Source organism: Physcomitrium patens, chromosome 2 (genome assembly GCF_059467195.1).
Source record: "Physcomitrium patens ecotype Gransden chromosome 2, ASM5946719v1, whole genome shotgun sequence".
In the NCBI taxonomy this organism is placed as follows: Eukaryota; Viridiplantae; Streptophyta; class Bryopsida; order Funariales; family Funariaceae; genus Physcomitrium; species Physcomitrium patens.
This window is the reverse complement of record NC_143411.1, coordinates 14,826,755-14,852,575: the sequence shown is the minus strand read 5'-3', so window position 1 is coordinate 14,852,575 and position 25,821 is coordinate 14,826,755. Positions and strand designations below refer to the sequence as shown.

The window sequence follows — 25,821 nt, the reverse complement described above, 5'->3', positions numbered from 1 at the left end:
CATCTTCATCCATCCAATTCAATCCTAGACTCCTCTTTTAATGTAGCTACCACATCAAATCCTAGTCGCTATGTTAGTAAGTTATTTTCATTCTTTTATTATCATTTGAATATTAGTAACTTATCTAAGATAATCATATCTTATTTTTATTTTAATAATATATTAAATAAGTATTTGAAGCATCTTCTTCATATAAAAGATAAATCATAGAAAGAATCCATTTTTTCTTCTCTTATAATATATAAATGTTGTTAATTTAAGACATTGGTATTAGAATTATTATTATTATTTTTTTTATTCACCTAATTTTTATATTGATTCAATCTTCTAAGTATATTATTGAAAAAATATAAAATTATATTTATTTAAGTTTTTTATTATATAAGATTCAAATAGAAATGTGTTGTACATAAATAAATATATATTTATTAAAAAAAAGAAATTTGAAGTCATAATACATATCATCAATAAGATTGTATATAAAGTGAATATAAAATAAGATAACTCTTACTTTCATTATTCATTTCTTACAGGTGGTGGTTGTTGTCTTAATAGACAACTTCCATTCTTTGATGAATACAACCATCCAATATTTTATCAAAACTATTTATTGATATCTTATCTATTATGAGGATATGCCTTTAGCACATCTTATATATCCTTAAGATCTATTGTTTGTTCGTTTAACTTATTTCTTGGCCTTCTTACATATCAAGAGCCAATCTTTTGATTAATAACAATTTATTTAAGATAATGTCTTTTATAAAGTAACTTGTTCTATTTTTATTTTTATTTATTTATTTTTATACTCCTATTTTTCTATTAATTAAAGGATTTTAATCATAATGACTTTGTTACTATGTGATATTTATTCTTTACTAATGTCCTTGTTAAAAAATCAATAAGCATGTCTTTTATTATACAATACTTCATATCAATCACTCTCATTTTAATCTTCTCTTTTATGAAATGATATTAAATGTCAATGTGCTTGGTCCTTGAATGATGATTTGAGTCCTTTGCAAATGCAAAACATCCTTGATTGTCACACTCCATTGAAGTTGCTTTCATTTATACTACTCTAATGTCTTTCAAAAGTTGTTTTAGCCATATAGCCTCTATTGTACTATGGCTTACTACTATGTACTCGGCTTCCATTGTTGATCTTATAAGTGTTGGTTGTCTCTTATAATTCTATAAAATAGCTTCTATTCCAATAAAGAACACATATCCTAATGTTGTATTATATATCTTCTTATTTGAGAATGCACCGAGCATCTAGCTATAGAAGGTGAAGTTGTATGTTGCAATTATCTAAGAAACCTTAATAGGTTTGAACTATTAAGAAAGAAGAAATTTGAATTTTAATACTAAAGAATTCAAATTCAATGCAAAGTGCTCAAAAATACTCTTTTTAATTACCTCAAGTAAATACAAATCCTAATTATTTTATTATTTGTTTTTTTTTGCAACTTCTAATTTTTTCTTCAAATCCTAATTTAAAGCAATGAGTTTCAACTAGTTATAATTCTTGATTTAATCATCTAATTGATGCAAAATTTTGTATATTAATAAAATAATATGACTTCTATATGCTAAAAAAATTTCAATTCAATCCAGCTTATAAATTATGAAAAAAATACAAAAGAACCATACTAGTGTCTTTTGGTCACCAACTTGAAGGCTGATAATGAAGTTTGAGCAATAATTTCTTTGTCTTCAATCATTAACTTCAGCTCCAAATTGGTGTGTAGCTTAATATATTAGTCTATTAAAATCATGCCAAATTTCTTCTTATTCCAATAAGTAGATCTTCAGATATTGCAAAAATCTTATCAAATTTTTAACTACCAACTTCTGATATTTTCTTGCACTAATATCTAAATATCTATCAATTGCACCATTAGAATAATAAAAAATTTTACACATAATTAACACACCTATTCAACTATGTACTGATAATATTTTAATTGTAGAGGTTGTATACATCTCACAAATTAGTCAATAGTACTAGCCCTAATTTTTTTGCATACACCTAAAGTCACCAATAAAAAACTTAACTTTACACAATGATTGCAAAGTCATTTCAAAACCTATAAAAACAACTTTTACAATTCTAAAAGAAGCTTAAAGCCAACTTTTCATTTCAATTTTTTGAACTCCAAAATTTCATCTACTTTGTTATAAGCAGCTATTTTAGTACCTAGAGGTCTAATTTCGATTCCAATTCACAAATGGTTGTCTTCTAGATATCAATTCAATCTTTCTTAAGAAATTTTTAGTACAATCTTATCTTTAATTTTATTTTAGAATTGACCATATTAGATATTTATATATCTATTTTATTTTTATTAATTTATGGCCTTTCTAAGGCACTAAAAGAATTTTTATACCTAAAATTTAAATTTTCTAATCAACATTTAATGTATTAGCTTTCATAAAAGCCTTACTTAAATGTTCAGAATTATTATTGAACCAAGATGATAGAATATAAATTATAATAAAAAAATTATTCATATTTTTACCATATAATCACATTATAACATGATAGTATTGTTGATCTTCTATCATATGCATTTCTAGTCCAATTTGCATCACAATAACTATATAAAGTAATATTAAGATCTTCAAAGTATAATTTGAAATCCAAAATATCTTTTAAGTATCTCATGATCTTTTTGATGATTATTCAATAGATTGATCCAACCTTTGATATGTATTGGCTCATAATACTCAATATATATGCAAGATCCATCCTTGTATCAACTATTACATATATAAATGAGCCCACTATTGCCTTCTATAGAATACCTTATATTTGATCTTGAACATCCACAAATTCTTCATTTGTAAGCTTCATCAACTTCAAATTGGTCTCAAAAGGTGTTTCAATAGGCTTACATTCTTTTGTATTGAATCATTTCAACTATTCTTTAATATACTTGTTTTAGCTCATTTTAATGGCCTTTTTAATACAATCTTTTACAAATTCCATTCCTAAATAATAATGAAGCTCTCTCAAATCACTTATCTCATATTATTTTTTAAATTTTACCTTCAATCAATTTATTATTTTAAAGATATTGATTAATATAATCAAAATATTAATAAAGAGAATGACAATTAATTTGAAGTTACTTGATTACATCACATATATAGAATAAATAGCCTTATTTCTTTTAAGTTCTTTATTTATAAAAAAATATATCAATACATTGGTACCATACTTTTGGTGATTGTTTGAATGCATATAAAGGTTGCTTCAACTTATAAATAAGATGTTATTTGCCTTTTTCAACAAATCCTTTAGGTTGATCCATGTAGATGTTTTCTTCCAATATTCTATTTAAGAAAGCCGTTTTCACATCTAATTTGATACATCTCCAAATTCATTATTATTCTAATTGCTACAATGGTTCTAATAATATTGAATTTAGCCACAGGAATAAATGTTTCATTGAAATCAACACCAATAACTTGTGAATAGCCTTTGGCAACTATTCTAATCTTATATATTATTATATTGCCTATTATATCCTTCTTGATTCTAAACACCTACTTATAACCAATTGAAGATCAATTTTGTAGAAGTTGAATCATCTCCTATATTCTATTATCTATGAGTGATTTATACTCTTTTTCTATAGCTTTCTTTTACTTTTATAGCATTCGTGGATTTTATTGCATTACAAAAACTCAATGGATGAGTAAGAAATGCAACATTGGTATATTCTTTACTTATTTAAGAAAAGATGTGGTTCTTCTATTATTTATCAAGTTGTTTTCTATTTCTCAAAAGATATCTCTTTTCGCTTAATGAAAATTCACCTTTTTGCACTCCAAGGTGTCTTACAACCTTTTTCTTTCTTAAAGCTTATTTTTTCATATTTATTAGTTGATACTCTTCATCATGATCATCTTCAATCTCTTGATTATCTTCATTGCTAATTCTAGCAATTATAAACATACTTTGATCTATCTTTATTGGCTCTCCATGTTAATTTGTATTTTTACTATCTCTATTGTCATTATCTTTTTTTTTTTTTTTTTTTTTTTTGGAATTGAAGATGCATCTATAAACACACCATTATTCCTACTTGAACATATCTCTAAGTACTCATAAGCACTCTTATAGTCAAAAAACTCTACATCACAACTCTTAATGATCTTTTTGGTTTTTAAACATATTAGCTTATATGTCTTAGTATCTTCACATTATCCAAAAAAAACATGTTTTATACTTTTTGCATCAACTTTGGATCTCATATAATTTGATATCTTTGCATAAGTAACGCATTTGATAATCTTTACATATAAAATACAAGATTTTTTGCCACTTCAAGCTTCTTGTAGAGTCATTGATTTAAGTGCACTTGTAAGGCATCTATTTTTTGTATATATTATAGTAACCATGGCTTCCGCTCAATATTCATGCCTAAGATTTTGTGCATCAAGCATACTCCTTCCCATCTCTTCAATACTACAATTAGCTCTTTCAATAATTCTATTTTGTTATAGATGTAAGGAGTAGTAATCAAAGTAGTGGATTGTCATGCAATGCCTTGAATCTTCAAAAAATTATCAAAATGATTTGAAAAATACTCACCTTCATTTTCCATATACAATACTTTATTCTTACACTCATATTACTTCTCTATAATTGCTTTAAATTCCTTAAATCTTGAAAAATATTCATTCTTGACTTTAAAGATGTAAATTCACATCTTTCTTAAAAAATTATCAATAAATATGACAAAATATCTTATCCTTTTAATTGATGGTGTCTTTATTGATCCACAAATATTAATATATAAAATATCCAATAATTTGCTAGTACGCATTACAACTCCACTTAGAAATAAAGACTTTTGTTGTTTGCTTTGGATACAACTTTTATAAATAAGTGGTATGCTATTGTGGCTAAATTGATCAAGATTCAAGCCATTTACTATAGATTGGAGCTCTTTCATGATTTTGGCATTCAAATGACTAAATTCCAAATTTGTCTTGATTTTATAGAAATTCAACAAATCCCACCTTGTAAACTCTATTCACCTTCTTACAATTGATAAAGTAGAAGGTGCCATCTCCAAGGCCTTTAATAATATATTATCTATTTAATATCTTTACAAAATATCTATTTATATTAAATTGAATCTTACAACCATATGATACAAGTTTGTTCATTAAAACAAAGTTCACCTTCATTTTTGGCACATGTAAGACTTCTTCTAATTTGATCTTCTTGGTTTGATCCTTTATTACAATCTCTATCACAATGGAGCCAATTCCAATGGCTTGTACCATGCCATTGTCTATCAACCAAACTTTTATTGTTGAAATTGCTTTACAAATGTCAAATGAACCCTTGTATAGTGTCATGTCCTTAGTAGCACCTGAATTTATAATCCACTTAGACATGGTAGCCTTGGAGGCTCTTTTACTTGCTATGAAATCATAATCATTTCCGCCCAAACTATCACAAGTATTATTTGTTTTTTTTTTATATCTTTTCTTAACTTTATTATAATTTTTTGTAAAGTAATTTTATTTTTTATAAATATGATAATTTTTCATATTTCTTTTTGAATTATCATATTGATGAAAATAGCTATTTTTGCCTTGTCTTAAAAATAGAGTTAAATCGTTATTTTAAAGCTCTTTTTCTTTCCTCTTGATTATTTCATAAACTAGACTTGACTTGATATAATTCATAGTAAGCTTTCTTATGTTGGTAGAAAATTTAGTTGTATTAAATATCATTAAGTTTTAGTTGACTATGATAGTACTTCAAAAATATCTTCTATAACCTTTTAGAGAACTTACACATGATTGTACTTCCTATTTAAATTCTATACTACAAACAATACCTTTCAATAAATATAATTAGAAGCCTTTGTTCTTTATTTTAATGAATTTGTTTAAATATATCTTAATAATTCTATTATTTTTAATAAAAAAAACTATATATTTGACTAACTTAAGAGTGCTTTCATAAAATTGGGCTTCTACCAATGCTTTGTCAAATAAAATAAGTGCCTCTTAGGCTTTAAAAAAGAACCACTTCTAAAACATGTGTTTTGGGATGACACAAAAATAGAATTAAAATGAAGTTAGAAAATTTCTGAAATTAATTCTTTAACTAGATAAAAAAAATTAGATTTATTATGAGAAATGAAAAAATATCACTACAAATTCATTCAATAGCTAGTAGAAAATGCAAGAACAATAATTTCTTTGATCAAGAATACCTCTAATTATATTTTGTTTTAAAAATACATAAAAATATTATAATTCATTTGGATGTAGTTAAAAGATAATATTATTGTGCAACAATTGAAGTAGATTCTTTTCTAAATCCATTATAGTATTTAAAAAATTCTATTTAATATTAGTATCATTATATAGCATTCTAAGTGCATTTTTCCTTCCAACTCTTTTATTAGCTAATACAAATAGACACCCTACTGAACATGATTTTCGATGTCCATTGTATAAATTAGTTTTGAAAAGTTAACACTTTGATAAAATTTCAGTCCCTCCATATTTCTTGATTATAAAACATGTAATTTTATTTTATTTTTTAAGAATTAAGAATTAAAAAAAGTTTTCAATTGCACACTCCAAAAATGTTGAGTAGATACAAGTAAAATTGAAAAACCCAAAAAAATCAACACTTCTAGGAGGGTCTTGTAATCCTAAATCCTCAATGCAGGCACTCCAAAAGTTCTAGTACATCAAAATATTAGATCCCATAAACCTCTCAGCTCAACTTCTATCTCGTTAATGTGTCAAATGAAGTCCTTGACAGAAGCTCCTTCAGGCAAGTACATCGAATGAAACGAATTACTCAGCAGCATCGTGCCAACATTGCTACGCTGCTGATAAATACTACTCTGCAAGCATTTGTCCAAGCCACCATTGGGACATTGGAGAACACATTCCCTTCGTCTGAGCTAACCAAGGAATTAAGTCCCTGGACTTTGTCTGCTACATTGGCAGTTGGCTCATTGGTCGTCATTTACATTATTATTTTTAGGCTTTCATTTACTCAATCTAGATCTTGCTTTCTTCTTGCATATCAATCTCTTGTCTATACTTTTAGTCCATTGCCTTTATATCTGTGACAGACATCACACCAGAAAATTAATAAAGTTTCCGACTTCCAACTTGCTGGCGGATGTGCCTCATTTACCAGCAAGTCCAATCGCCATGTTCACCTATTCATCTGTTGGAAAAACTGCGCAACACAGTACAACAGCTCATTTCAGCCTCTACATTCCATATTTCTTTATACAGCTGACGTTCTTCTGAATTCAATTCACAGGAGCAAAATGATCATAGATGATGATAAAGCCTACCTGTGAGTGAGAAAATCAACTCTTTCAGAAGTGTTATCAAGGATCACAACTTTACTATTCTTAACTCCAGACTTCACAGTCGTACCTGCTTGTGCGATTACCATGAACTTTGAACGAATACCTCGCTACCGCAACCCCCTAGCCTGCATTTGTGGGTACATCAAATGCATGTCACAGAGGTAAACAAAGCACGTATGGCGGAAGCAGTTAATAAAGTTACGTCTAACCATAGCACACAATCCCTTGATCAAGTCTGACGTAGATAAAATGCTCCATCCTTGCATATAGCTTTGCAATCTACATATGTTGAGCATGGCCTCACCCACGGAGATTGGCAAAAAATCAAAATCAGGGTTTACCCGACCAGCGTTCCTAGTCAGGAACTAAAAACACCCATTTTGAAAGCTCATTTTGCAGGCAAAAGAACTGAAGTATTGAGATGAGATGCATGGAAAGTGGAGGATTTCTTTGCACATCTTCAAAGAGTTGGCAAGAACCCTTTGCCAGACCTGATCTTTCATGAGGCTGATCAGAGGAGGAATCACCACCGCGGTCTACTTGATTACCGAAGTTGTCACCTCATAACTGCGATCATCAAGCAACACACAGACCTTTCTAAATGAAGAAAGCAGGAATGAAACCCAAATGGCATCCAGAGACTGACTCGGAACAGGAGGAGCTCTGGAACTTGACGAGTGAAGTTCGTGCATCTGAACGTGCCAGAGTGCGTCATATCTCGATTCTTATAGACACAGATTCAGGGCAAATAAGAAGCAGGCTATTCACGCTTGCTCTTCAGAAGAGACCAGCGTTCCCAAGACCTGTTGGAATACGCAGGTGGTGAAAGTTCAACGCACTTCTCAAAGTACTGCACTACACTGCACTGCAAGAAGGTCTTGTTCTGTAAAAGACCCTTGATTTTTCCACCAGAGTGAGTGGAGTGCAAATCTCTTTGCAAAAACAGCTTCATGTGTAACTCACCAAGGCGGAAGAAATCGAACCTTCCGCTTGCATGCCCATCGTTATAGAGATAGTCAGAACCACACTGGACGCAGCGCGCTTGGTTGATTATTACGAGACACCTCTCATGGCACCCCACTGCTTCCTCCAACCTGCATGTGACCGAAGACCCTCATGTGATTGCAGAAACTTTCTGAATCTCACGGTGCAGTAATTTAATCGAAGGCATGCTGGCGCTCCGTCCTAACTGTTAGTGAGAGTAGTACATACCCACTTTCATTCTCGAACTGAGACGGCTCCTCGATCTCAGTTGCTATAATTCTAGCTGAAACTCGTACGAGCCCTTCAAAAGTTTTGCTTGAAAGTTGTCACCTATGAACTGCGGATTTTTCCAAAGCCATCATCAACACTTGCAACTCGGCGGGCAGTTTTGTCGATAACCTCATTGGTCTTAGCTCAATGCTTCTACACGACTTGTTCAGCCTCTTCATAATTGCGAAGGTAGATCAATCAAACACATGGCTTCTTTGAGCACATAATCAGACTCCTTCCCATGTCGCTTGTGATCTGCAAGATGTGTCTGCGCTTGTCGAATGTAACGCAAACCAGCTTCGAAGTTGCCATATGAGTAGCACTATCCGTAGAGAAATGACAACAATGGTGAGTGATGTGATGAATCACAACATCCTTCACTACTGGATGGTCTGAAACAGCGCACTGATACATTCCTGCGACAATGTGGAAATTCAGAGCAAATTATACTCCTCTCACTCATCCTTGTCTTTTCTCCTTCTTTTTTTTTTTTTTTTCTTTTTTTGACACTAATTAAAATAACTTTCATTGCAAGAGGTCAGTACACAGTGTTGGACTATATAGGATTATTGAATCCTAGCCAGACACGACACAGACTGACAAAAAATATGTTACAACCCAATTTGATGGGATCGACTTTACCCTGGCCTGCGCTTATGCGCATGCCATCTAATAGTTCTACCATGACGGGTACAGATCACATTATTATTACCCCAACTAGAGTCGAAACTTTTGTATGTATGTTTGGGTGCGTTTACTGGTATTGTTGCGAGGTCTTTGACCCACGCAATTTAATAGTCCTTGCCAGATTCTGTTGAGGAGGTAATCTATGGGCCGCGCATTGTTATTGAACACTCTATCGTTACGTTCTAACCATATTTCCCACAATGTCAAACCTCTAAGGAGAGTCCAGATTACATTGAAGGTTCCGAAATGTCTCGGTAGCCTTCTTGCGAAAACACAATGAGCCCATGTGAGAGTTGAGCGCGTGGGTTGTCGGTTTTGCTTTTGTTGAAGAGCATGAATAATGTCCAAACACCACGCCCATGTCCTTTGCACTCTTGGGCACTCCCAAAAACAATGTAGAATGGTCTCTACTACCCCGAGGCAGAAGACGCATGTATTATTGATGTTGAGTGCATATTTGCCTCTCCAATCGTTAACAGCAATTGCCTTGTGCCATATGCTCCAAATGAAGGCAGATTCCTTCTTGTTGCGTTGTGTATGCCATATATTACCCCATTTAACCAGTGCTTCTGTTGTAAGTACATGGTGCCACTTGGTTGTGTGTAGACTGACTGGGAGTTCGAGGTTAGTAACCCATCCTCGAGCCCGCTTGGGTGAAAAACGACATTCAGTTTTCAAAACGAAGGACCTTATTGGGCCGTAGAAAAACTGAATGGGGGGCTTTGGTGGGTGTTTTGGTACCGTGATTACCCTGACATTGTATACTATGCATTTAGACTGTCTATGTTGTCCAGGGGCGTCATTATTTGTTGCCGTTGTTGTTGCACAGAGTCGATCCATGAATCGACATTTGGGATGGGAACTAAAGTTTGGGATGTTGGGATGACTGTGAATGCTTGATTACCTATTGTTTCAAGGGAGATTTAGGTGTCTTTTTCCAACAGCGGACAGAATTGCGGTGTGACTTGTGTGATGACTAATAAGATACCATGTGCACCTTCTGCGTAGACCCCCACTCAGTCCCCTACTCTTGTCTATTGTAAACCGTTCTGGAGTGTTGTTTCAAACTGAACCTGGATGGTGTCGTTGATTCGTTGCCAACTTGCTTCCTCTGTTTGGTCAAGGAAAGATTTTGTTTGGCCTCCTCCCAGGTAAGATACCAAGATTGTACCATAACCCGACATTGCATGTTGCTTCAAATGTTTGGGGTCAATTCCATTGCAGAGCTTTCACTACTTTTTGCCATGCCATGCCTTGCCAATCCGTATCCATGTTCTCGACCCTGGAGATCTCCTGTGATTTTGAACCATATACCTGTTTTAAGTCTGGCTCCTAGTTCCCTCCTTCAGTAGGGTGATAGTTGAGTAGACAATGGCGGAGAAACGTAAGTAGGTTATAGTTACCGGGCTCACATGCTCAAAGCACCCACTTGCTTAACAAACAATTGGTAGTCTCATCGGGCTCTGTGAGACTTAAACCTACCACTTTGTATTTCAGAATACAAGTTTTCCATGCCACCCTAGCTCTAGCTCGATATTCTCTTCCGCAAGAGGGCTTTGACTTGTTTCATTACTTTCCTTGAACCAGCCCAAACTCCCATAAAATACCAAAGAGAGGACATGAGTATCTGAATTACAACCAATCTTTGACCTTTTAAGGATAGTTTTGAGTTGCACCAGTATGTGAGCTTCTTTTTAATCTTCTCAAGTAGGAAATTTTAACCTTCCTGAACCCATACCCAACCAAAGTTTTGTGTCCAGGGCGGAGGTTGCCCTCTTTTGCTAATCCAAAAAGCTCCTGACTTATGCCAAATGATTATTAACTCAGATGCCAAGAAAAATTTACCTAGTATATCAACCAGATTTTGCACATATCCTCTTTCCGTCTTGTTTGTAAATGAAATATCTTTTGTGTATTGTAACATGAGTTGCTGTGAATCACAGTTGGGTAGTTGAATACCTCTGATGCGGTTGTTTTCTTATTCTTGCATAGAGAGCTTCTCCCACAATCAAAAATAAATACTATGCGACGGGGCAGTCTTGTCTCACCCCACGTCGAATTGATTTGAAAATAGACTGGTTTTTTGGGAATTGGTTTCACATTGTATTATGTAGCTTCAAATTTTGAGAAATTAAAAAAGGTTTATAACTTTCAGGATTATATGAATTTTGTAATATATTTTATGTGTGAATATTATGAGGTTTTTATTATGCTTGTCTTGAAATATTTGAAAAATTTGATGTTGACAAATAATTAGATTAAAGAATATGAGAGTTTTATTGGATTAGAATCTCAAATATTTGAAATTTAGGGTTATTGAGGGTTCTTGCAATCTTGCAAAATCTACAAGTTTGATTGAAGCAAAAATTGATAGAAGGAATTTGGACTTATAAATCTACACATCGGCCAATTTTTGAAGCAATTGAATACTTCAACAAGGAAAAATAATTGCTAAAAAATCAACATTCAAGTTAGAAAAAGAAGGTGGCTGACATCTGAGAGGTTTAGGAGTTTTTTTAAAAAATTGGAGAGTTGGATTTTCTTCAAATTTTGTATACTTGTTAATTTCTTGCAAGTTGAAATGTGAGTGAAATTTTAGTTAAAATCAATGGTTCAATTAATATTTATTGAGATTTTAAAATAGCTACAGAAATTGATTAAAATTTACTAAGGATTTTTTTAGATTTGTTTAGGATTTATTTAGGAGTTGGTTTTGATTTAGAATTTCATTAAGATATGATTAAGATTTCATTAGGATTTAATTTAGGACTTAGAATTTTATTGGGATTGATTTAGAATTTGATTAGGATTTGATTAAAATTTAATTAGGATTTAATTAAGATTTAATTAGGATTTACATAGGATTTATTTAGAATCTATTTAGGATTTTTAATTTTAATATTTATTAAAGATTCTCTAGTAGTTTTAAAGATTTTTTTTTAAAGATTTTTTTAAATTATTTATTATTTCTTTCAAGTTTTTATTTTAATATTTTTTAAGGATTTCTTTATAATTTTTTTTAAAGATTAATTTATAACTTCTTCATGTGTTTTTAGTAATTTTTTTTAAATGGTTAAAATTTGATTAGATTTTTTAAGATTTAATTAGAATTCAATTAAGATTCTATTAAATTTGTTATGATCTTATTGTTATATTTTTTTTATTTATCTTCCATAGTTAGGTGCCTAATGCATTCTCAAGCTAAAATTCATGTTATATGACAATGGATTTATTACTAACAACTTTAAAAAAACTCATGTAACATATTGTTTCCTGGTATCTTCTATCAAATTTAAGCCCTAATCCATATGCCTTCTATTTTCTTCAATTAAAATTTTAAAAGTCCCTCTCAATATTATTCTATTTGATCTTGTCATGCAAGATCTTCAAAGTAGTTGTAGAGTTCTTATTATACTATTTTTTGTTTGACCTAAGTCTTCTTCTCTAAGCAGCACCTCTCATTTGCAATTCAAATGTAATATATTTTACAGAATTTTATGAACTTACACAATCTAGACATAAACAATGAATTTGTAGCCTTAGGTTTTATCTACATGCGTTGAAATGCTTCATTAACCTCCTCATCCTTTAGATGCCTTGAATTCATCTTGTACATTGATTTATAGGAGCTTTAATCTTGAAGATTGAGTATTAGTGACACTAACAAGTGATCAAAAATGAAGGATTCATCATAAATTCTATATTTTTGAATTGAACTATATAAGTTGACTTATTAAGTGCCAAAGATATAGAAACAATCTAATCAACTAAATATCCTTGTTAATATGGATATACATATATACTCTAATAAATACCTATATGATTAGATAGAAGTAGATAAAAATAAATAAAAATAGATTAATTTCATAATACCTTCTACAGAAGCTTCCTAGAAGCTTTATAGATGCTGCTTTGATTTTATATTTGTTTGTAATTGATTGGTAGGATAGAAACTTGATCAATAAGTTAACCACGTATTGGTAGCATATAGAACAAGCTAATTTTGTGGCGCACATATAAAAAACTTGCCTTGTAGTTAAGATACATGTCTTGCAAAGTCAACATGTTTTGGAGGTCTTATAGGTCATCGCCATGTAGTTCTTAGCTAAGAGTATATATAGAGGTAAGAGTGAAGCCTTCTCCAATCTTATCAATGTCTATCTAATTCTTAGTCTTATTTCAAAACTTTTTAATCTCCTTGTTTTTGACAAAAGCTTTCTCAATACAAATGTCTGCTAACTTTATATTATTGGTAATATTAAATAATATATTAAATTTTGTGCTTCCAAAAAATTAATAATCATTAAAATTCAATAATTGTAAAGCTTTTTAAGCATTTTTTGAGGTTCAATACTAAAAATTGTATGGATTTGGCTTTAGTCTTTGTGATATATATATATTTTACTAATAATCCATCTTTTATAACATAGATGGATATATTTTTTTTCAAATCATTAATATACATTTATTTATTTGGTTATGTTGAATAAGTTTTTCAATCTAGTCCATTAGATTTGCAATTATTGTAAGATTGTCATAAATCCAAAGTAAAACCAAAGACTTATAGACATATGTTTTAAAAAGTTTTAAAATATTAATAGGCATATTTTGTTAATTTTGTAATATAAAACATCACTTTGAAGGTAGTTCTAGGTTTAGAGCCATGCTTTTGCTAAATTTTATTGTAGAAAAAAATCAACAACATTTTTGAGTTTGAAAAAAAAAATTATTGGGATATGTTCTTTCATAATATTATTTCTAATAGATACAAAAAATAAATTTGTAACTTTATAAACTATAAAAAACTATGTCTATCTATTTTTTTTTAATATATATATATATATATATATGTATATACACATAATAAAAATACTCAATATATAAAAATTTAAGTAATATAAAATCAGAATAGATAACTTTCTTATATGAAATAAAATAAAATAAATATATTCCTAGATACCATGAAAGATTTTTAGTTGTATAAAAATACAAAAGACCTATTTCTGTTTTCTTTTGAAATTGTTTAATATATATATATATATATATATATATGAAGTATATTGAGAAAATGTTAATATATATAACATGATCAGAAGGTATAATTAAAATTACATTAAACAAAAGGTTAAAATGGGATAGTTTTCTTTTGTTCTTCCAAAATCCTTTCATTAATTATAGGTAAGGGCAGCACAATGATAACAAAATGGAAACATGATGGTAATAAAGAACAACATAAGATGTACTTCCAATTATCACTTATCACTGTAAAATACCTTACTATTAAACATGACATAAATTATTATCTACACTTACCTACAACAAATATTTATTGCCTTTTTTTCACAACGAATCCAATCTTGAACAATCTTTGATATTATTGGCTTGCAGTAAAAACTGAAAATACAAAATTTCTAAAAATTCTGTTACAAATCAACTTCATTATTTTTTAAAAATTCGAAATTACACAGAGTTACTTGTTTTTGGTGCTTATAAGTTTGCTTTTTTAGATTTTAAAAAATACCCAAATTTCAACATTCATGCTATAATATTATATTTTAAAATATTTTCTTAAAAAAAACTAAAATGATATAAAGACATACTATTGATTTATAAGAATTTCGGAAATAAAATAAAATGGCGTATTTAATGATACATTTGATGTAAGAAACCAAATTCTTTGTAAAAATTTTATTCAAAATTTCAAGATTAATTTCAAATTTTCTTTAAATTTGATGATATTTCATAAACATAATTTAATTATATTTTAAATATATATATAATTAAATATAATTACATATATATAACTGATTAATTTTTAAAATTTTATTAAGATATAAAATTTATTATTGATTTAATAATAAAAATAATCATTCTATATATAGAAAATTATTTTACAATAAATTTAATTATCTTTAACCATTCAAGTCTAGTTTATTATATATTATAATACTTTTGAATTTTTCTATTTTTATAAATTTTAATTTATTTAAATTTATAGAAAATTCTATTATATATTTTATACAATGATTTTTATAAGTTTTTTTTCAAAAAAATTAAAAGCTTCAATTCTTCTATTGTAATATACTATCTTAGTCATATGTTATTACCAAATTGTAGGTTAATGACTTGAAGTATTAACAGTATTAAAAAATGCTCAAAGTAATAGAGTATCAATCATTAATTTAAATGATAAAATATATGATTTTCAGTTTTAGAAGGTTCAGAAAATACAAGATACTTTTGAAAACTAAGTTAGCATTTAAAAAACAAATACGGGTTGTGTTTAACAGTAAAATGTTTTATAAAACATTTGAATAGAAAATTTTCAAGGTAATATTTCCTATTTTAATATGATTTTTTATTTTATTTTATTTTAATAGATGCCATATTTAAATACTAATATTTTTGAAATATAATAAATATTTTTAAATTTTAATTCAGTTATTGTTATATCAATAAATGCATATAAATATGAAAGTAAGGATCAAATATGTATTGCTTAAACTTTTAATTTTAATTTTAATTTTTTGTTGTATTGGCTTTAATGAAGTGTTAAAATTTTAAAAATAAATATATTTTTAAAAAAATGAATATATATATATATATATATATTTTATTCATTAAAGAATTTATTATATGTTGAAATAATATGTATATATATATATATATATATATATCAGCTATATTTAATTTTATTTTTTATTCTTTCAACTCAATGCCCCATTACTCTATTCAATAAAGCAAAGAATAAATTTACGAATTCATCAAAAATTTACAAATTGACACAATTTATTTATACCCTTTTTTTTGTTTTGTTTTGTTTTGTTTCTTTTTTTACCTCTTCATTTTGGTCTCTTGCATAGAATAATATCTCTCTCTCTTCCTTTTGTACACCTGTATTTAGGACTTGGTTGAAGCCCAAGGATTTTTCAGGGTCTAAAGTGAAAGTGACAGATGCCCTTGATAAGGATAAGACCATTGGATGAGAACTTAAACCCGACGAAGTTTAGAACCACAGAGAGTGGAATCATCGACGAAATAATTCATCCAGCATTATTTAGCCTCGAGACTATTCATCCTCGCTTCGACCGTGGTCGCGGCACTGCATGGAAATGCGAGAGTGGGGAAATCGCCGCGCCGGACCGGGTGGCTGGGTGAATAAAACATATAAATATAATTTGTTGTTCTCTCAATAGTTGCTTCGAAGTGTCACGCAATGCCGCTGTGAAACTACCCAGGTACCGGTTTTCTCATGAGGGAACTGAAAATCATGAAATTTGTAGTGGACTGGAAGCTAGTTTGTGTGGAGGGAGGAGATGAGATTTTTGCGAGGAGGAGGAGTCTTTGTTGCGGGAAGCCTTGAAGAAGCAGTCAGTCACTCAGGATTTGCCTGGTTCTGATCCTGCCATGCCACCCCCCCCCCCCCCCCCCCCCCCTGTTTGCTTTATCCGTTTCTCATCTGCGCCACCCATCGTGCTTTCCACCTCACACTTTCACGTCGATTAGTCTTTTCTTACTCCTCCTCGCCCTCGATATGCACCCGCCCTACGTTAACCACGTTTCCTCGATGCGTGATTGGGGTCGTCTGAATTGGAGCTGGTGGCACTGCTGCAGCGCAGACGAGGGCTGTGATGAGGCGACGAGCACAGCTGAAGGGGTCTCATCCTCAGACATTGAATTAGGATAGAGGGTCATCTGTGGCGCAAACCGGGTATCAGGAAAGCCTGTCGTGGGATTGGCAGAATTGATACCAGTTGGTAGGCTGTTCGCCTGCATCGACTCTGTGTTGGGAGCTGCCTCGTCGGGACGGCTATGAGGGAATTAGCATTGGAGTGACGAGGGGAAACAGGTCTGCTCTACTTTCCCTGTTAGCATTGACACAGAATTAGGTTAGCTCGGTACGGCTGGAGAATTATGGGCGCGTACGCTGATTCCTGGGCATGCTCAATCTCTCACGTCCAGACAATTTCACGCAATGCACTGACACCAACATGTAGCAAGGTTCGGACCTGGAAGATTAGCAATGCTGTTAAAGTGTCTCATCGCCGTAGGTCATTAATAGGTTTGGGATTAATCCAGAAGGATGTGCCATATTTTCAAGCACCAATTTCAGGTTTTCCGTCAGATGGACCGCATTGCTCATGTGGATTTAATTTGAGTTGTAGCACCGCGAAGAATTGTTTCGTGAAGCGGACGGCCAGGCTTGGGTCACTTCCCAAACATAAATTGTTCGGTTTGAATTCGCGGATTAATCAGAAAGTCCACAAGGAGGATGCGAGGAGTCATAGCAGTACTGTCAAGGTGAATGCACAGAAACTAGCAGCAGCCGAAGAGACAGCCTCTTCATACTTTCTTGAAGACTTTGACTTGGATACCGACGACAAGCCTCAGAAAAGATCGAACAAAAGAGGCAATAGTTCGGGTGCATCAAGTGTGTCGTCTGGAGTTAGGCTTGAGAACATTAGCAAGACTTTCAAGGGTGCGCAGATTCTGAAAGATTGTAGCTGGGAAGTGAAAAAAGGGGAGAGGGTGGGGCTTGTGGGCGTCAATGGCGCTGGTGAGTGTGCCGCACCTTGTCACACTTCTTGCTGTGATGGAAAGTTCCATGCACCAATTCTATGCAGCTGTAATTTTGAATATATTTTATTCTTAATTATCCAGGATGACAAGAATCACGAGTCAGTGCCTTCTACGGGTGATCAATTGGCAATTACCTGAGCTTCTATGGTGGTTTCCGTGTTTTACATTCAATTTCTGAAACAATCTCTTTGTCCAGGAAAAACCACGCAGCTTAGGATTATCGCAGGCAAAGAGGAGGCAGATGGTGGCTCAGTAATCAAAGCATCACCGAACATGAAAATCGCATTCTTGTCTCAGGAGTTCGAGGTGGTGGGCAGCAGGACCTTGAGAGAGGAGTTCATGAGTGTGTTTAATAAACAAATGGAAATTTCAGCTCGCATTGAAAAAGTTCAGGTTGGTATTGATCACCTGAAGTTGTTTGTCAATTTCTAAAATTGTATACCGACTTTTTATATATATATATATATAGTTTTTTTGGACTTGAAGATTTTCTCTCAGAGCATGAAATGAGCACTTTATATTGACGGTAAAGCTGAAAGGTTCACTGTTCACATTTTGAGAGGTCGAAACGATGATTGAACCGGCAAATGATAGATTGTATAACCTTTTGATGTGAAAGTTGCTGTCAGTGATTATTCCTATACCATATTATTACGCTGATTAGTGGACCATATTTCTCACGCTGTAGAAAATGAGTGATCTGGTATTGTGTTGCAGGTTGGACTTGAGAGCGCGACTGATGATATGGATCTCATGGCACGCTTATTAGATGAGCTGGACAACTTACAAAAGCAAGCAGAGTTGACAGATCTGTACAATGTGGATGTGAATATCAACAAGATGATGCCTGAATTAGGTTTTACCATGGAGGATGCTGACAAACTTGTCGCATCATTCAGTGGTGGTTGGCAAATGCGTATCGCACTTGGAAAAATCCTTCTCCAGGTACCCTACCTTGTGCAATGAGTGCTTCTTGAAGACATTAAGACATTGTACGTTTGTTGATTAGGCATATGGAGGTGGTCTAGTGAAGCATTCCTGTCTTGTGAGCGGCTATGAACTCCACTCTATTAGATCATGAATAAACTACTATGAAAGTTGGGAGTTGCGCTACAGGATTGACTTAGATGATGAAATGGGTGTTATATTATGCAAGAGAGATTTGTAACATGCATTTCCAGAGTTTCTCCAGTATGGTATGTGATGTCGGACTATGGCACTAATGGCACTCAATCCCTCCTTTTCAGGAACCCGACTTGTTACTGCTTGATGAGCCCACAAATCATCTTGACCTTGACAGCATAGAGTGGCTAGAAGGTTACCTGAAGAAGCAAGACGTACCTATGGTTATTGTATCACATGACAGAGCAACGCTGGATCAACTCTGTACGAAAATTGTGGAAACTGATATGGGTGTGTCAAAAACATTTGAAGGTAACTACAGCGAATACGTAACCGCAAAGGCAGCGTGGATTGAAGCTCAGCGCATGGCTTTCGAGAAACAGCAGAAAGAGATATCTCGAACAGAAGATTTGATTCAAAGACTAAGTGGTGGAGCTAATTCCGGTCGAGCTTCAGCAGCTGAGAAGGTAGTCCCTCAAACTTCATGGTAAATATTAGCAGATTTCGTTCATCAAACTGTTTGTGAACGTTTGCCGAATATTCTCTTGCCAGGTATGTAAGAAATGACTAAAGACGCAATTTAGATGCCTTTGTAAGATGATTATACATCTGCACACAAGGCTCCTAATATTATTCGTGGTCACACGTAGAGTGTATGCATACCTTCTAGATGTTGAATAACACGTAATTATTACTTGGATTGTTTCAGCAACTTGAGAAAATGCAAGAAGTTGGAAACATAGTTGAAAAGCCATTTGAACGCAAGGCTCTGAAGTTCAGATTTCCTGAGCTCGAACGAAGTGGGAAGAAAGTTTTGGAAGTACGAAATTTGAATTTTCAATATGAGGGGAAGGTAGTGCTGCACTCAATTTCCGTCCTTTTTTAAGGTTCTGCCTCGGTGTGAGACCTAGGAAAAAATTGACACATTTAAAAGTGTAGTCCTTGAATCCAGCACTAGCCATCTTTCACAGTAGCAACAATTGAGATGATCATATCTAGGACATGTGGTATTGAGTTTTAGTGAGCTGTTTTAGACTACCTGATCTTAAACCCGGTTCCAAAATATCAGATCTTTCAGTTGAATCCAGAAGTCACATCTCTTTATGCGATGGTATCGAGCTTCAAACGGACATATCTTTATGATCTGCTTGTCAAACTATATGATGAACAATGCTCACAGCGTTGAAGGTTGTGTCTATGTAGTAGATTGTTATTATTTTCATTGAGATCTGGAGATCTGTTTTAACTTGGGATGGATGCTTTTCGTTGTAGGTTTTGTTTAACAATGCGAACCTTCTTGTAGAACGAGGAGAAAAGTTGGCCATCATTGGACCAAACGGATGTGGCAAGTCAACTTTGCTGCGTATGATTATGGGGATGGAGGAACCCACTTCAGGTGAAGTTGCACTTGGAGAACATCGCGTTGTATTAAACTACTTCGAGCAGAACCAGGTTCGTTTTCTCTTCTTCTGTGAGTCTTCGTTTATTGTTTATTTTTTGTGACAAAGAAAGCGTTTGCAACAGGGTTCTTTCATTTCAACGATGAAGTCGTGGCTGCTGTTAAGAATATATGAAAAGTTTATTCTCTAAAAAAAAAATGTTATGCAACAGGCAGAGGCGCTGGATCTGGAAAAAACCGTCCTTCAGACTGTGGAACAGGCAGCGGAGGATTGGACAATTAATGACATAAAGGCTCTCTTGGGTCGGTGTAACTTTAAGGCAGACATGGTTCATCGGAAAGTTGCGTTTCTTAGTGGCGGTGAGAAGGTATTACCTTGTAGATTTTATTGGAGCTCCAGCCTCTTTAGCACATGTTCCGAACAGTTTATCTTAAGAATCTGCTGTGGTTGACAATGTAGGCTCGACTAGCATTGTGCAAGTTCATGGTGACGCCATCGACGCTGCTGATTTTGGACGAACCTACAAATCATCTTGATATTCCATCGAAGGAAATGTTAGAGGTGAGTTAACCACGAACCCCATGCAATTGGACATTCTTGGTAGTAAACCATCTAAAGACTTGTTTTCTTGGTTGGCTGTTTCAAGTCCTTCAAAATTAGCTCATTAATGTATTACACTCTAATAGAGTGCGATCTTTTAATGCGCTTATTGGGCAGGAAGCTCTGAGGGAGTATAGCGGGACTGTGATAGCAGTATCTCATGATCGTTACTTTCTGCGGCAAATTGTGAACCGAGTTGTTGAAGTCAAGGGCCAGAAGCTAAACGATTATGTTGGGGACTATAACGTAAGCTTCCAAATGCTTGACCTGTTGTGCTTTCTTTAAATTCATCCAAGAACCTGGAGCAGAGAAGCATCCAACCAAGAGATTGAGTAGGATAATTTGAGAATTGACTGTAATTAAATCTTTGTAGAATCCAGTGTAGACGTATTTTCGCTTGAGACTTCCGGCACCAGGAGTAAATTGATTCATGAGCATTTCGTGATAGTATGTTGTGTTTTGCAAAACATGAATCTACTTCTGATTGTGTATTGAAGTATTACTTGGAGAATAACTTGGAGGCTCGTCGAAGGGAACTAGAACGGGAGAAGGAGCTGGAAACCCTAGCTCCTACTGTAAAGGCCAAATCTAAGATGAGCAAGGTACATTCACCACATGTTTAGAAGCGTGCTCCTGTTTCTCCCATCTTTTTTCCCTTGTACCTGTTAATATGGTGTTTTAATCCGTCCTAAGCTAGAACTAGGACGGATTGCCCAGGATTGGAATGAAGCTTTTTGTATATATGTATTGCATTCCAGGGTTGAAATCACAACCTGTTCTTTTAGTTTCGTACATCAGATGCTTCGACATTGGTACTAGTGACTCAAGTAAGTGTCGGTATGGTTACGTCGTCTTTACAGTCGTGCTTGATTATGGTAAAGGTTGTAGTACAGAAAACCAGCCAGGTGAGCTTAGAATTCCTTGTTAGTGACACCTACTAATCAAACTCCGACAATTTACACGATCCTTTCTAACTGTATAAGCTGAATGCAACCTTGCAGGCTGAAAAGGAGCTACAAAAGAAGCAGAAGGCCAAATCATTTCAACAAAGCAAAGCTAAGGCCAAAGTTTCTAAGAATGCCAAGCGGTGGAACTAGATTTCATCGGTCGAACATTAGCATGTTTTGCACAAGTGTAGTCTTAGGCGTCTAGGGTAAATATCCTGAATTATTGCCTCCTGCTCCTCAAAGCAAAGGATTGTTATAGTTTCAATATTTGTACAGGTCCCTTGTACTAGGGAACATTCTTCTGTCACATGGGTCTTTTCAGAATATGGTGGCGTGTCCTTGTGCTATCCTTCAAACTATTAGTTAAACCAAATTCATTTTTTATTTCTAATAAATTTTCAAAAAATTCCTTTGTCACTTCAAACAGTGGCAATTCCTACATAGTCTACCTAACTTCTTTAGTCTTTACATATAAACTTTTTAAATATATTAATCTAAGATTTCATTTATATTTTTTATTTGTTTAAAAATTTTGAAAAAAAATGCAACCACCTATTTAATGATGACTTTTGTAAACTCATGTTGCAAAAATGTGCATATGAACATAGGTTTTTAAACTGATATCACGACTCTTAATAATGCTCATTTTTATATATGTTCTTATTTTGTAATGTTCACAAATCAAAGTCATTCTTAGAGTGAGCACCATGTGCACCAATTGATCAAAATGGTCTACTATTATGAAAATTTTATTATACTCTTTTAAATCAGAAGAAGTTGTGGTAAATTTTATCAAAATATTGTGTTATTGGAAAAATAAGATCATAAAAAAAATTAAAATTTCTTGATATAATTTTTAATATATATTTTTTCCATAAAAATTCCGATTTTTTTTGTATATTCATCCTCTTAAATTTTGCAAAATTACCTCAAAGAGCCAGAAAAAACAAAAAAAAGAAAAAAAAAGAAAAAAAAAAAGAAAGAAAAGTTGTTGTTGTTGTTGTTGTTGTTGTTGTATTTATTTATTTATTTATACATATAAGTTAAAGGTGGTGTTGATATGTTTTTATGTAATGTCCTCAAAATTTGTTTATTTTATTTTATTTTATTTTATTTTATTAATAATTCAATTAGATAAATGTATCAAGCATCTTGGGTTTTTATGCACAAGTCTTCCCAGCTTGTATGATATTGGTTTAATAGCAAAGTCAATGGCATTTACATGCATTCTAAGGCTTTTAATACTTTCTTTCCATCTTTTGATAAATTTTTCATAAATAATATGATGCTGTTAATTATGATTGCATAAATCAAGATCTTTATAGATGACTTTGTTAATTGTGGTACCATCATCCAAGCTCTTAGTTGTTTTCTGATTATATTCAAGAATGTTTATATCTATCAATTTTAAAATTGGTTACAGAAAATCCATCTTCAAAAAAACTGCTGAATAAAATAATTACAGTTTTAAATTTAATATTACAAGCCCATTGAAGAATCTTACAAACACTCCTATAGATATAACAAAAATGGGAAAGAGAACCAATTGCCTCTTATAATACTCTAAGATTTGGTAGTCCCTCTAGACCTTTTCTTTTTTCTTATCAATTCAAATGCATTTCAAAACTATCATGATTTTTTTGCTTTTTTTGCTTTTGTTGCTTCTTCTTTTTTTTTTTTTTTTTTTTTTTTTTTTTCTCTCTCTCTTTTCAGATATTTTACAGTTTTTTTAGTTGTTATTGATAAGTTTATCAGTTGTACTATTCAGTACAGTGTGAGAAATCTGTATTCCTTCAGCAACATGATTTTGTGATGATTCTGGTGTCATAAGCCATTGATTTCTTTTGGTGATTTATAATTTTTATTCTGGTTTTCAAATGAACTATTATTTAATACTTCAGAATTAAGATATTGAAATCCATTGTTCCTTGCAATTCATATTATTCAGACCTGTAAGTCTTTTGTGTCACTCTAGGATCCCTTAAAGCATAATATGCACTTTCTTTCAATACAAACATAATATTATTTTTTTAAATATTTAAAAGCTGAATAATTTTTTAAGCTGAACTAAAACTTTTAGGTCACTTCTTTGTGAAGTAGTTGAAAACTTTTGCATGCATATGCTGTATAAAAATATTCTTTATTTGGAAAATACTTCTAAATCAAAACTCCATTACCACACATAAGTTTAATATAAACTTAAGTTTGTAAAAGTACGACATTTAAAAAGGTTTGAAAAGGTAGAGAATAAATAAATAAAATAAAATATCATGAAAAAATATTAAAAAATCATTAGCATAAAACTGATAAAATACTTATAATTTCTATAATAAACTAAAAAATGATTTGCAAACAAATTATTCTACACTTCAGTCTTTTAACTAATTTTTTTAGTTATTGTGTAGTTTTTTTAGTTTAGTTTTGGGTGCTTAATATCACAATGAACTATTCAACAATGTAAAGGCAATCAACAAAACTTCTTTACATGCTTTGAAATTTTTACTTATCAATAATTTTTATTTTTATTTTTATTTTTTATTGAATATTACTTAGGAAGATGCATACAAACAAGTAATTCTAAAAATTTAAATTATAAGAACGACAAGAAAAAAAATTACATTGTACCATTTTTATATTTGAAGAAAATAATAGTTAACTCAAACCTCACCATTACCCAAAAAACAAAGAAAAACTTTAAAAAAAATGTATTCTATATTATCAGAGATGCAAATTTTTTTTATTCAGTAGGCTAATTAACTACAATCTGCTTACGTGTATATACATGTACACACATAAATGTATTTTTACTCTGCCATCTGATGGGGTTAATCACAACTTGATTGGTTTTTCAAGTATATAATTATACTTCATATCAAAATAATTTATTTTCATGCAAGCATAATACAACGATTAATTGTCTTAGTTCATTATATAGTTTGTAAGGATACTGAATGCCATAGTTTATGGTGGCATATGTTGTACAAATACAAGTTGTAAAATTTTGTGAGGCATCATTTAACAATTTATTTCTTCAAAGAGAATTTTTTGTTCAATTTCGCAAATCTTAAAATGGTGGCTTTTCATTAAATATTAGGAGGGTAAAAAAAAAAAAAAAAAAAAAAAAAAAAATCTAACACGACACCCAGAGATCAAATTGTGAAAAACTCGGTTTTTCACGAAAAATAACACAATAATGTGAAGGATACTGAAGTCTCGGACTTAGAAAGGTTAACTTAAGTCTTCAATGGGAGTTTAACATGTTTTACCATATAAAAGAAAAAAAGAATATGAAAAATGCAAAAGTAATGGCAAGGCGAGCAGTAAGAAAACATGATTGAATGAATATGAATGAGAACGGGGGGTGTGAGACTCACTTTGAAAGGGTGCCTTGCTTGCTGACTTTGAATGAGTGCTATCCATCACCATGCACATTCATTCATTCACGGAGTAGCGGGGAAACTGTATCGTGGTGATAGGGCAACTTGAATTTCAGGAGAATGACGTGAGCGAGCGTGGGAAAATCAGGGAGCGAAGTCGAAGTCGAAGACGACGAAGAAGGAAGGAAGGAAAGAAGGAAGGAGAAGACGACGATGACGACGGAGAAGAAGGACGAAAAGTAAGGAAGTAGAAGGACGAAGTAGAAGTAGAAAGGGATGGATGACGCGGCGTCGGTCGATGATCAGGCGACTTCGTCGTCGTCGTCGTGCCTCGAGACCGACGCCCTGGTGCCCCCCCTGACTTCGCTCCCTTCGCTCGTTCCCCCTCCGCTCCCTGTCATTGCCTCCCTCGCTTCGAGTGCACAGCAGCATCTGTGCGCTGAAGTTGCGATACTTTAGCTTTGAGTCCAGTCCG

At 32.4% G+C, this 25,821-nt stretch overlaps 1 protein-coding gene across 1 annotated transcript; it reads left to right on the top strand.

Annotated features, from left to right (window-relative positions):
- The first annotated feature begins 16,438 nt into the window (after nt 1-16,438).
- LOC112278856 (ABC transporter F family member 5) lies at nt 16,439-22,408 on the top strand. Its single transcript, XM_024512712.3, has 11 exons — nt 16,439-17,877; nt 18,097-18,293; nt 18,618-18,845; nt 19,148-19,489; nt 19,732-19,875; nt 20,295-20,474; nt 20,634-20,789; nt 20,882-20,983; nt 21,140-21,268; nt 21,520-21,624; nt 22,024-22,408. Exons 1-11 carry the CDS (start codon nt 17,235-17,237, stop codon nt 22,117-22,119), a joined length of 2,322 nt encoding a protein of 773 aa, XP_024368480.1. The 5' UTR covers nt 16,439-17,234; the 3' UTR covers nt 22,120-22,408.
- Nucleotides 22,409-25,821: the final 3,413 nt, after the last annotated feature.

Bases quoted from the DNA above. Each gene is read 5' to 3' on its own strand.
- LOC112278856 (XM_024512712.3), top strand. From the start codon at position 17,235: ATGGGCGCGTACGCTGATTCCTGGGCATGCTCAATCTCTCACGTCCAG. The intron at 20,475-20,633 runs GTTCGTTTTCTC...GTTATGCAACAG, and splicing joins ACTACTTCGAGCAGAACCAG to GCAGAGGCGCTGGATCTGGA. The intron at 21,269-21,519 runs GTAAGCTTCCAA...TGTGTATTGAAG, and splicing joins ATTATGTTGGGGACTATAAC to TATTACTTGGAGAATAACTT.